A 12,401-nucleotide genomic window follows, 5' to 3' on the forward strand; every position below is an offset into this window, starting at 1 on the left:
CTAGCATCACCAAAAAAACACCAACCCCCCCCCCCCCAAACTAGCTGTTACCAATACTTAAAAAATTCAATATATGTACTCACCTGGCTTAAACTGAATTCGAACACCAGCATCATTCTGTATTTTTTTGATCATCTCTCCATTTCTTCCTATTACAATGCCAACAGCAAATCTTGGAATCGGAACCTTATGTAAAGAAAACAAAGTATACATATAAAAAGAAATTTCCCCAGAATTAATCTGCATCAAATCACAACACGATATATGTCAAATATATATCCAGTACAGTAATAAGATACAGAACACAGTCTGGTAAAGTTTAAAGTAAAAAAGGGATAAAATGTTAAAGAAGGCTATCTAACCCCAAACAGGAAAAACACTACTATATTTATATATTACCATACAACCATTTCTGATTGGTTTCTTTACTTACATCAATCCCTTCATTTCCTCCTATTCTTGACCCGTACTCATTTCGAACTTCTCTGAAACCACCTTGATCACGAATTAATTCTAACACCATTTCCTTGGCTTGCTAAAGTAGAAAAACATAGATGACTTAAAAAGCCGGTCTTAAAACATTTTAATTCTTCATGTGTCTAAACCCATCCGACCCCTTAATAAAGGATAAAGTGAAGTTTACTTGAACTTTGTATGGGTCGCCTGTAATCCTAAGAGGCTTATCAGCACCAGTGTTCTGAGGCCCATCTTGAATCATAACCATTTTAACTCCAGCCCGTTCCTATTAAAATAATAAAAATTCTATGAGTCAATAAAAGGGGAAAGGAAAAGGAAAAAAAAAAAACTAGCTTCAAAATAGATTAAAAGCTTTAACATTTTACAATATAATCATACCTGAAGTTGTTTAATAGTCTCTCCTCCCTTTCCAATAACTAATCCTGCCTTGCTAGCTGGAATCATGATTTCTTGAACCGCATTTCCAGGTCCATCACCATGATGAAATCCAGGAGCTGGTCTTCCTTTTTCAACAATCTGATCTAGTAACCGTTTTGCCGATCTGTTAAATTCATATAAAATAATGAAGTTTAGCATACCCAAGCTTACCCAAAAAGAGACATCATATATCAAGTAATCCTATTCTAATAGATGCTTCAAGTTACTTACTATACTTTTAATTATAAAATGCCCAAGAGCCAAGATTGAGACTTGGCAATAAAACTTAGATTCTTTGTTTACTTCCTTCACCTGGGTAAGACTCTACTACTGAGCTACATCCCTAACTGGCCATTTTTGTTTCATTAAGGTACCCAGTTTGGCCTTGAATTTGCAACCAGTGTTTCTGCCTCAGCCGTTTGCATGGCTGGAATTACAAGTGGGTCACCACTATGTAATAAATTTCTAGATATATGACTTATTTTTGATAACAGTCCAAAAGTTTTCAAGAAGTGCTCAAATTCTAAAGTTATCTCAGAATTTAGCTGATTCCTCAAAAAATTAAATTACTGAATTTCCTTTGGTGCTGGGGATTAAACCAAAGGCCTAAGGCATATTAAAGCAGAAGCTCTAAACTGAGATACATCCCAGCCCATTTACACTTTAAAATCACAATTCTGCTCACTTAATCTGACTTTACTTCATTTAAATCCATAAAAATAGCATACATCAAATAAATAACATCATTTCTTAGGTGCTATAAAGAAAATCAAAGCAGGACAAAAACAATGTAAGCATGTGCACATGTACATACAAAACAGATAAAGGAGGCCTCAAGAATGAAGACATGTTGGGGTTGGGGCTGTGGCTCTGGCTCAGTGGCAGAGCACTTGCCTAGAATGTGTAAGAATTACACATTCGATTCTCAGCACCACTTATCAATAAATAAAATAAAGATCCATTGACCAAAAAAGAATGAAGACATAATTTAGAAAAAGGACTGAAAATGTTGGAAAATATAAAACTCATGGCATATAAACTCATTTATCACATGTAATTTAAAAGACTAAATGAAGTCATCTATTGAGCATGCATTGATATATTTTTTAGGGCATTTCCATGTTTTAAGGCCTAGAAGACAAAGCAGAACCACTAAGAAAAAGCAGATAAGTTGGTGCCTCAAAAATCAAATAAATCTAGTATTTCAAGGAGGTTCACTGTGTCAAATACTGCTGACAGGCTGAAGGATGTGGTGGCACACTGTAATGCTGGAAAAACGAAATTTCAGCAGAATGGTTGGAATGATGAGTTCAAGAGAAAATGAAAATGAATAAATGATAACCTAAGCATAGCAACTCTTAAGGGACCTTTGCTAATCAGATAAATATAATGTGAGGCTTCAAAGATGTTTTGTTAAGATGGATAGACTTTCAACCTGTTATTAGAAATTACCTTAAAAAAGGAAAAAACTACTGATGTAGGAGAAAGTCAGTTGAATTGTAAGGATAAGCAAGATCTGTATCTGAGTACTGTGCATATAGAGTAGAAATGAAGACTGTTAAAGTTTTAGTGGAAAAATGAGGTAGAAAACTTCCTAATATTTTGTTTCTATGTTCTTGCTAAATGAACTTCGGTGGGAAAGAAGGGGTTTGATGCTGAAGATTTGAAATGGGCAGTGGATCTACTTGAGTTGAGCTTAATGGTTATGAGTTTTATGTAACACCAGTCAGTGTGGTTGTATGTATTTTTCTCCAGGCCCCAAAGTAGAGATTGCAGTAGATACAAAACTGGTTTTAGTCATTTTCTGTGTTCCATGGCTCAGAGAGTGAACCCTAATCAAGAAAGACATGAGGTATAAATTTTGAAGAGTTAAATTTCAGGAAAGGGGAGAGGAAGACAATGGTGTTGAAGCAGTTTAAGAGCAAAGACAAAGTTCAGAGTCTTCATGTTATTACTCTAAGTAGACTTAAGATTTTCATACTTACTGGACAGATTCAGGTGTTCCAGTTAACATACAAGACCTTTCTGGAAGGCCACCACTGTCTACAAATAAAATAAAATTTTAGGTCAAGAAAATAGTAACAAGTTGCATCATTATAACTAGCAGCTTAAAAATAATACACATTTTCTAGTCACTTTGAAAATACCAAGAAAATAATTACCAGGAGCTATCTGTATTTTGCATCCAGATTCTTGCTGTATGCGTGAGATCTGTTCACCTCCTCTCCCAATTACTAGTTAAAAATAAAAATAAATTATTTGCCGAAAGAATACAAAGTATGCTTCATGTTTTCAAAACTTAAATATAAGTTACTTACTAAATCCAACCATTCCATCTGGAACTTTGTATTCTTCTGTCATTACAGATCTGCTAAGAAATAAGAGTAACTAAAAATTTCCTTCAAGAAAAGATAATGTTTATATATAAAAGGTAATCTAAATTTAAGTATAATGCTTCCTAATGGCTTAAACTAAGGTTCCAAGCACATAATTTTGGCAAAATATGGTCTTATTCTTTGTGTAGTATAGTTAAATTAAGAATCTTAAATAAAGTGATACCTATTAAATGAGGAAGAGATGGTGAACTGAATAGTCTAAAGGCATGAATGGCAAAGGAGTTAGGATGAAGAGTTCAGGAAATGTCACTTTAATTCACCTTAGCTCTTCTAAAATGTAATCTATTCCACCTGTTTTGCCAAATCTCAAATGGATCTCTCTCAACAAACAAAACAAACAAAAGACCCCATCCCTCTGTGTCGTCTTCCCAATAGAAGGAAATAAACTACATATGCAAAAAAATACATTGACATATATTCACTAAACATTAACTTATGTTTGTATATACAGTTCAATTCACACTTGCAAAGTACTTTTAAAAAAGCTTTTGACTATACCTTTGTTGCTGATGCATTGGTGGTAACTGTGTTCCAAAAGCTATCAAAAAATTAAATAAAAATTCAAAATTTACTTTTACTTATATATTTAACAACAATCAAATCAGACATTCTAAACTTCCCCTGATGCAAGAACATTCTGGAGAGAATACAATTTTATGTAGATGATTTCAATCAACATTGACAATTGATGAGAAAGACAGTGAAAGGGCAAATATATTAACAAAAAGCACAAAACTTTCCTTATCCAAGTGATACAAGCATAGATTAAGAAATAGAACAGTTAAATGACATTTATAATAGCCTAGAAATCAATCTTTATATATGCCTGGCCATGAGGACTGCTAAAAGGAATAAAATATAAATAAAGGAAAGGCATATATTTACAAGGGAATTCAGGCTTCACATTCTAAAAGACCAATCAAATTTCAAAAAAACTCACTAAAAATAGAAATAAGCCCTCAATATTAAAATTCAGGTACTTTTAAAACCCAGTTTAAATTAATACTTACAGTCATTCTGAGGAGCAACTTTCTTAGCATCTGGTTGATCTGAAAAATTAAGAGTCTTTCAATTTTTGCCAGTAAGGACAAAGCTCCTCCCGCCAAAGAGTAAATAGTTATAAACATTTATTAAAAATCTGGTAGAATGGTTTATTACTTGAACCAAAATTGCCAAACCTCAACTTACTCCCAATAATCTAACGAAAAACTAGTCTTTCATTATCCTTGTGTTTAAAAAATGCACAGACATTATAAAAAAAAAACCTTTCATTATATCAAATCACTGACCTTAATGTATTAAGACACTTTAGAATGATATATAAGACAAAGTATCTTGATTACTAGCAAAATATCACATGCTATTGGCTAATGATGCTTCCACTGTAGGTACTAAAAACCAGGTGGGGGGAGGGTGGGCTATCGAAATGTAAAAATCTGATATATCCAAAGTTGAGTGTATTTGACAGTGATCACAAAACTAGATTCAAAAAGGAAAAGAAAAAAAAATCACATTACAAGGCAATCTCAATCTAAACTGTTCTATTATCTGTAAACATTTCACTGTGTAAAACTTCAGAATTCAAAGCAGCTACATGACTATCTTTATCTAAATCCATTAGAGATGAACACAATGCATACCTTACAACAGACAACCTATAGCTGATTGAATTATCTTCTCCTCCCCCCTTCAAATTTAAATGATTAAACATAAAATAAAGATTGTTGTGGAGCAAAAATTCAGACACAATCCAAAAGAAAGTTTGTGTCCATTTAAGAATCCACTGGTTTATTTCACGTTTACATACTAAACACAGGTAATAAATAAAAATTCCTGCCTTTAAAAGGAGAGGGCATTCCCTCCCAGTGTGTTGTACTGCTCGGACTTGTCCAAGAGCCATCTACACATAAAATAAAAAGAATACATTACATACAACATCTGAAGCATCATTAGCTCATTTTTTTTTAAATATTAAAAACCTCACTACAAATATGAAAGACACTTAAATAAGAGGAAACCAAGTACTCCTGGTCAAAGCTACAAATACATTCTATAGGCTTGGTCAGAATCCTCCTTTAAAAAAAGGGCCAAAGAAAGTGTATCAAAATTTATAATCAACCCTAAAACAAAAAATATACAGATTTCTAAGTTCAGAAGCTTCAACAATTATTTTTTTAAAATAGAAAATTATAAATCCACTGTTTTAATCCACATTTAAAATTAAACCTGAAACACAAAATAACATAAAAGTGTTACACCAGGGTAGCAAACTACAGAAACCTTAATCTGTAAAATGAAACCTGAAATAGTAAAATGATGAAAATACAGCATATAAAAATTCATTCACATAAGAAAAAAACAGTAAAGTGTTTCCTAAACTATTTATAGTTTTGTTTTCAGTATTAATGAGAAGTCTGTGCAAACTGTCAATCTGGCACAATGCTAAGAGGGAAAAATCAACTTGTTTTCTACTAAGACAAAACTTTCTAGTTGAATCAAATTTTACCTACCTTGTCTAGGTCTCCCTTTCCCCACTTTACTTTTGAAGCCAATATAAACCTTACAATTTTAGGAATCATAACAAATTTTGAAAATAATTTCAACTAAATGCTTTCTGAAACAATTAAAATTACTTATGGCTATAACTTACCTCCATCTTCTAAAGGTCTTTTTTGTCCCCCATAACCATAGTCATTTGAATTTAATGATGTACCAGCATCACCCCCAATTTTTGCTGCAATCTTAAAAAACAAAAACACACCATTACCAAGGATAGCAACACAAACTACTATAAATTATTCAGCTCACAAAAGCAAAGTCACTTGATACAATGGCAAACTAAAACCATAGTTCAAATTTATCAATATCATTAATACTTCACAGAGTTAACAACCAATCATGGTCTGAAATGAAGTTTCCAATACATCCATATAAGAATTAACAAAGTAGCTGAAATCAGTCATCGTTAAGGAAAAAGACTAGTTTTGAAGAAAATATGGATCCTAATGCTATCTTTCCACAGTTTTTCCCCATGGCTTTTAAAGATGTTTGTGATCACAGAGCATGTGACCACTTCTAGGACTGTAGTACTATGGTGCTTAATTAAATGGTTAGTAGACACATGTGGTTACTGAGTACTTAAATTGTGGTCAGTCCAAACCGGCATGCTTTGTAAGTGTAAAATATGCACTTGGGATACTGAAAAACTGCAATTAATGGAAGAATATAAAACATCTGAAAAGTTTATATTAAACACACATTGGAAGGATAATATTTTGTGTATGTTGGGTCAAACAAAATACAGAGCTTGCATTATATTTCCACCAGACAATGTTATTCTAAGAGTAAATGCTGGAGCCTAGGGAGCTCTAGTCTAAGAAAATCTTAGCTAGAAAATCATAATTCTGTTTAAAAGGCTTTCCTCATGATGGTGCACTCCCAGTGCAGAAGGATCACAGGTTCAAAGCCAGCCCCGGCAACTTAGGCCTTAAGCAACTTAGCCAGACCTTGTCTCAAAATAAAAAATGGCTCAGGACATGCCTTAGTTGTTCAGTACCCCTAGATTCAATCTCTCAAAAAAGCCATTCTCTTAAATAAGTGTTAATTTTAAGAGTGGGGCAACCAGTGTGCCTGTAATCCCAGCTACTTGAGAGGCTGAGGTAGGAGAATCTCAATTCAAGGCATCTTAATGAGATCCTGTCTCAAAATAAAAGGGCTGGGGTACAGTGCATACCCAGCATGTACAAGGCCTTAGGTTTAATCCCTAGTATCCTCTGCCACCCACAAAGAGTGGGACAGCCAGTGCATTCCTGTAATTGCTATTACTCAGAAGGCTGAGGCAGGAGGATTACAAATCTGGGGCCAGTCTAGGCAATTTAGCAAGATCCTATCTTAACAACAACAAAACGGCTGGGAATTTGGCTCAGTGGTAGAACAGTTAAGTGGTGAGGGGCACACAATTTTATTTGACTAAACCAACTCCATATAAGAAATACCAGCTTGAAGTTACAAACAGGGCACAGCCAATGGGCATTTATTGCATTCTTCTATGAAAAGAAAAATGGAACTATTATTACTGGCAAAGGTCAAACTCCACAATACTCTGTATTATACTCATCATTAAAGATGTGTGAAACTTATGAGGGTTTATTATATCATTTTAACTTTGTCTGAAATCATCCATGTTAAAAAAAAAAAAAAAAAAAACTGTTGGTGACTGAAATTCCCAAGAGATCCTGATGTGGGATTAAAAGAACTAAACCAACTGCTTCACATTTGTGTATAATCAGGACACTGGAGAGGCTGAGTATATTCAAGGATATTGGTGTCTTAAATCAAATATGGATCACTTAAAGCCAGTATGTATCGTATTCCACATAATAACTATCTTTCCAGGTTTCCTAGATTTACCTTTTCCTCATCCATAAATGCAAATACCTACAACACAGGGCATATTATTAAAATGCATGATATAAAAGGCACATAATTTGATTTCCCTGATTCTAAAGCTTTGATGAATGCAAACTGCCTTATCCATTTTTCATTTTTTCCCCCCTAAGAAGCCTACTTTCATCTTTGGGCATACAATTTAATCTTATTTCCTTCCTCAAAGTTTCCCTAATCATACTTGAACTCCTTCAGTCTCAAAACATTTAGCACTTTAAGAACTTAAACAGTAAATGGCATTTACAAAGCTCTGAATTTGCAAAGCAACTCGCCTTGAACTTTAAGGAACTTCCACAGAAAGAATACTTACTTGTACATAATTTACTAAACATTTCTAATCATGGAATGGTTCTACAACTATGCATATGAAAATGAAAGTTGATACTTAGTTCGCTTAAAGAACCAGTAATATTTCAAAAACTGAGAGTAAATACAAAGACATTAAAGATTTTAGTATAAATATTAAGAGATTTGATCAAATATATTTTCTAAGTTATTACAAAGAGGGTTAATTTAAAAGATAGAATTCCTAAAAACCAACTAACTTCCCGATATACTCAATTCTATACATTAAGTGTGGGAACTTCTTACTTTGAAAATATACAAAAATAATCCAAGCATACAATAAGCAGATCACCAGTATGTAAAGGGGAACAGTGAGAGGAAGGAGGGTAGGGAAAGTGGAAGCATAGGGATTGAAATGGAACAAATTATATTCCATGCATAGGTGCATATCAAAATGAACTCCACTATCATATATAGCTATAATGCACTAATAACAACATTGAATAATCCAAACTTTCTATTTGGACCCTACTCTACTCTGCTTTCATACATATATGTATGTTTTAAGCATTTCCACCTTCTTCACTGGCCATCCCTAAAATCCAAGAATTTTGAAGTTGATAGGAAACTCTACAGATTAGTATTTTTTTTTAGTTGTTGATAGACCTTTATTCTGTTTATGTGGTGCTGAGGATCAAACCGAGTGCCTCACACTTGCTAGGCAAGTGCTCTACCACTGAGCCCCAATTTTAGTTTTTTAAAAAAGCCATTTCTCAGAAGATAACTATCTAAATGCCAACTTTCAGTCCACTACATGCCTCTTATGTTTTTGGGTGGAGACATGGAACTGATCTTATTTCTTTCTAAAACTGTCATTTACCACATTTGCATATAATGAAATGGTAAAAAAAGTCTCTCTACACCTACCTTGTGGCAAGATGGCAAAAATCAAATTAATCAACAAGATATGTTTAACTCTGAGTTTAATATGTAGCATAGTCTCAACAAATTGCTAGTTATCATGACAAATCAGCATACATATGATTCAAATTTAAGGCAGGGTCCACAAATATTTGATTTAAAAAATGCATTTGGGTCAAATATAGTTGCATTCTACTTGTGAAAAATGTGCCTGGAGACCAACAAGATATACAACTTCTGTAGACCTAGGATCTGATATAGCTAATAACATGCATTTTTAAAGAATATATTATTGTCAAAACAAAATTTGATCACAACATTTCTAATTCATTGATTTAATTCAGAAAGTATTGAGTACCAACTATTGGCAAGGTCTTATGGGAGTTCATGGTCATAAACCTGAAATGTCAGATATGATGGACACCTGCAGTATTACACCATTTTCTTATTACCACAATCAAGCTTATTAGCAACCCAACGTCTATCATATCTGATCCATCTGTATTTTTCTCACCTCTTTCCACCTTCCTTGCTCCACTCAATACTATGTTCCAATAACTTCACTCTTGGGTTCTGGCCATTCCCAAAATCCTTATACCTTTGCACATGATGCTTTTTCTTTATTGGCCAAACTCATTCTCCAATGCCTTGGACAACCCCTTATCCCGTATGCCTTTACAGTTCCTGACTCACAGCAGAAATGCTTTATGAGAACAAGCTGATGAATTAAGTGTCCATATTTTGTCTACAGGCGTATAAACGAAAACATTAAATGCAGAAATTCTGTTACTTGCCTTTGGTTCTCTGACTATATCACAGATTCTAAAAAGTGAGAGAATCAATTCATACCTTAAAATAATTTCCAGTCTCTGGCTGAGGATATAGCTCAGTGGTAGGGACCTTGCCCAGGCATGTGAGGTTCCATCCCCAGCACCAAGTGAAAAAAAAACAAAAACAAAAAACCCCTATGTCTATGAATAGTGTGGCACAAAATACTAGTTTTAATAAAGACTGCTAAGTCTTCCAACCCAATCTTATTTAAAACTTGCTAACAGTGTTTCTGTTTGGTACATAAATGTTTCAACTGCTTTTTAAAAAAATACTCTGTAGTTCAAAAAATGCACAGCTAGTTTTAATGATGAACTTTTGTTCACTATAGATTTTGATTTTTGCCTCAATCCTGCTGGTAGGTAAAAAGTTAATGAAGTGAACTCCTAACCATCAAAACTGGTTTCCACTTACCGTTCGCCTGACACTGGTCTAAAATGCCTAGCACCCAGTACATATTCCGACCTTAGTTAGAGACTAGACCGCACCAATATCACATATTTTAAAGCATAAGCGCATCAGGGGACATCTAAAAAGAACATTCAAGTTAAGTAACCTTCCAGGTTCCGGGAGCACATAAACCATTTTTTAAAATGGCTTTAGCCTGGGAAAGAAGTGCCTTCAGGGCAAATGTACGCACCTACGTAATACAAAGAGGTCTGGTCAATTTACGACTCTGAACAGAGAGGCAGATTCAAATTGAAACCGCGGGTATAATGGGCCTGAGGCCATTTTGAGAAAGGAGGAAGGACTCACACACAAATCCCGCCCAAAGGAAGGGTGCTTGGTGCTTTCTAGAATCGCTTCCTTGTAGAAACGAAGGTGAAGGTTACCGAAAGCTGCTTTAATTGGGAGGGAGAGCTCAAAAGAGCTGGAAGCTGAAAAGACTGCTTTAATGACAAATCCCTTCCCTTACTACCTGAGACTCCTGTAGACGGACCCTAGCCCTATCCCAAACTAATTACCAGAACCTTCCATCCTATTGTGTAAAATTACACGCGCTTCATACCATGAAAAAAGGCATTCGTTCTAAGTAAGAGGGAGGGGAGGCTGAGCTAACTTGTTGGAAGTGCTAGTACTGCAGAACTGGGCGAGACTTAATGCCATCTCTGAGTACCCTGCGTTGGAGTTCCAACGCTAAGAATACAAAACTTGAGTTCTGGTCTCCGGTCGCTATTATCAACGTAGAACAACGTGAATCTTCTCAAATTTCAGCCCGGAAGAGCACCTCTTTCCTCTTCCTCACGCTTGAAGAGATAGCGGCCTACACAGTCAGCGGGCCAATTACCGTGGGCTTTCGGGAACTCGCCGCGCGATCCAGACTTACCTGCCGGGCTCTCTGCAGCGCATCTTTGAAAGCATCGTTAACTCCTCCTCCACCACCGCCGCCACCACCACCAGCAGCTGACCCAGAGGAGGGTGGAGGCACTGTTGAATAGTCTGCCATGGCTACACTACAAGAACCGCTGCCGCTTCTTCACAGAGACCTCCTCTCAGCTAACTGCTAAGAAAGGAAGAAAATGGCGACCGTCGAGCTTCTATCACATTCTTGCGCGACCATCGTGCCGTAAAGGGGCGGAGACTGAAAGATGGAAATCCCGCGATGTTTCTGAGGCGACGTGCTGCCGTGGGGGGTGGGGCTGAGAAAGAAGGAGCAGCAGAGAGCGTCGCGAGAACTGGATTTAAAGTTTCGCGAGAATATGGTTTATCTTGGCGCCTCCTTTCCGCGCGTTGTTGGGGTGAGGCTGGGTAATTGTTCCTTCGGGTTGGTGGGTAGAACTGGCGCGGAGGCGGCCGTTGGATTTGGGTTGCAGAAAACTTGAAGGAAAAAGAGTAACTGTTGCTTACCAGCCGCTGCCTCTGGAAGGTAGTGCGGAAAAATTTCCGCCAGGGGTTATTCTGTGTATCTGCGAGGAAGGGCTTGACGCCCAGGGGCGTGACGACAACGCAACAGTGTCTCGAGAGCACCGCGGCCCGGAGAGCGCCTGAGAGAAGCGCGCCCCGGACGCCGTGCGGCTATGCTTCTGAAAACGCCTGCCTGGCTTAGTGGAAACCCAGCATGATTTTCAGGGTAGTAAAACGTCCCTGTATTTACCTCTAGGCTGTCAAGATTTTGGAGTTTTATCACAACTGGGGATGAACTGAGGTTGGAAGTCTATAAATTATCGAACTGATTTCCACGTTTTTTTAAGTTAGTGAATGAGCAGGCTGACAATGACTATCTGTTGAAAACGCGATTACTTATAAAAATCAGTGTTAATCAGAATTGATTATATAGGTTGTGGGTCCCTGACCATTTTTATTGAGGTCCTTATAATTAACATCCGTTTCTTGCCCAGAATTGATTTTGTGGCTTCTGAGACTATTTTTCCCATTCATCTGTGTGTACTCAAATGTAAGGTCATGTTCGGATTGTCATCCCTGGACTAATTGAATTTTTGGGGGGCAGGGGCAATTTCTATTAATATATTTACCAAATAATTTCAGATTTTTTCTTTTCAGAACTTAGCAAGCATATTTTATTTATTAATAGTAGCAGTAGTTCCAGAGACAAGTTAGGGTATTTTACAAGTCATTCTGTTCGCACTTGAATATACCACAATGGTTTCTTATTCTGTTTCCCAAACTTCC

The 12,401-nt window shown here is 36.1% G+C and overlaps 2 protein-coding genes across 16 annotated transcripts in view; one reads left to right on the top strand and one right to left on the bottom strand.

The window, feature by feature from the left end:
• The window catches only part of Fubp1 (far upstream element binding protein 1), a 31,848-nt gene extending 20,515 nt beyond the window's left edge, over positions 1–11,333 (bottom strand). For 8 of the 15 annotated variants that reach the window (XR_006851470.2, XR_006851469.2, XR_006851466.2 and 5 more), the window contains exons 1-12: positions 11,098–11,333; positions 5,941–6,031; positions 5,128–5,190; positions 4,301–4,339; positions 3,789–3,828; positions 3,213–3,265; positions 3,057–3,128; positions 2,880–2,937; positions 856–1,018; positions 644–742; positions 434–535; positions 84–186 (exon numbers count right to left, since the gene is read on the bottom strand). Coding sequence is in view for 10 of the 15 variants with exons in the window: in XM_046443182.2 (XP_046299138.1) it covers positions 84–186; positions 434–535; positions 644–742; positions 856–1,018; positions 2,880–2,937; positions 3,057–3,128; positions 3,213–3,265; positions 3,789–3,828; positions 4,301–4,339; positions 5,128–5,190; positions 5,941–6,031; positions 11,098–11,217 (1,003 nt within the window). In the remaining 5 variants the exon portion in view is untranslated. The remainder of the gene's footprint in view (positions 1–83; positions 187–433; positions 536–643; positions 743–855; positions 1,019–2,879; positions 2,938–3,056; positions 3,129–3,212; positions 3,266–3,788; positions 3,829–4,300; positions 4,340–5,127; positions 5,191–5,940; positions 6,032–11,097) is intronic. The other 7 variants (XM_046443189.2, XM_046443187.2, XM_046443188.2 and 4 more) reach the window with 5 other exon arrangements.
• A 72-nt stretch (positions 11,334–11,405) lies between these two features.
• Dnajb4 (DnaJ heat shock protein family (Hsp40) member B4) overlaps positions 11,406–12,401 on the top strand; it is a 35,616-nt gene continuing 34,620 nt past the window's right edge. The window contains exon 1 of the mRNA XM_046443197.2: positions 11,406–11,509. The gene's annotated coding sequence lies outside the window, so the exon portion shown is untranslated. The remainder of the gene's footprint in view (positions 11,510–12,401) is intronic.

Source organism: Marmota monax, unplaced genomic scaffold (genome assembly GCF_021218885.2).
Source record: "Marmota monax isolate L192 unplaced genomic scaffold, Marmota_monax_Labrador192_F-V1.1 WCK01_AAM20220418_F8-fsc00046, whole genome shotgun sequence".
NCBI lineage: Eukaryota > Metazoa > Chordata > Mammalia > Rodentia > Sciuridae > Marmota > Marmota monax.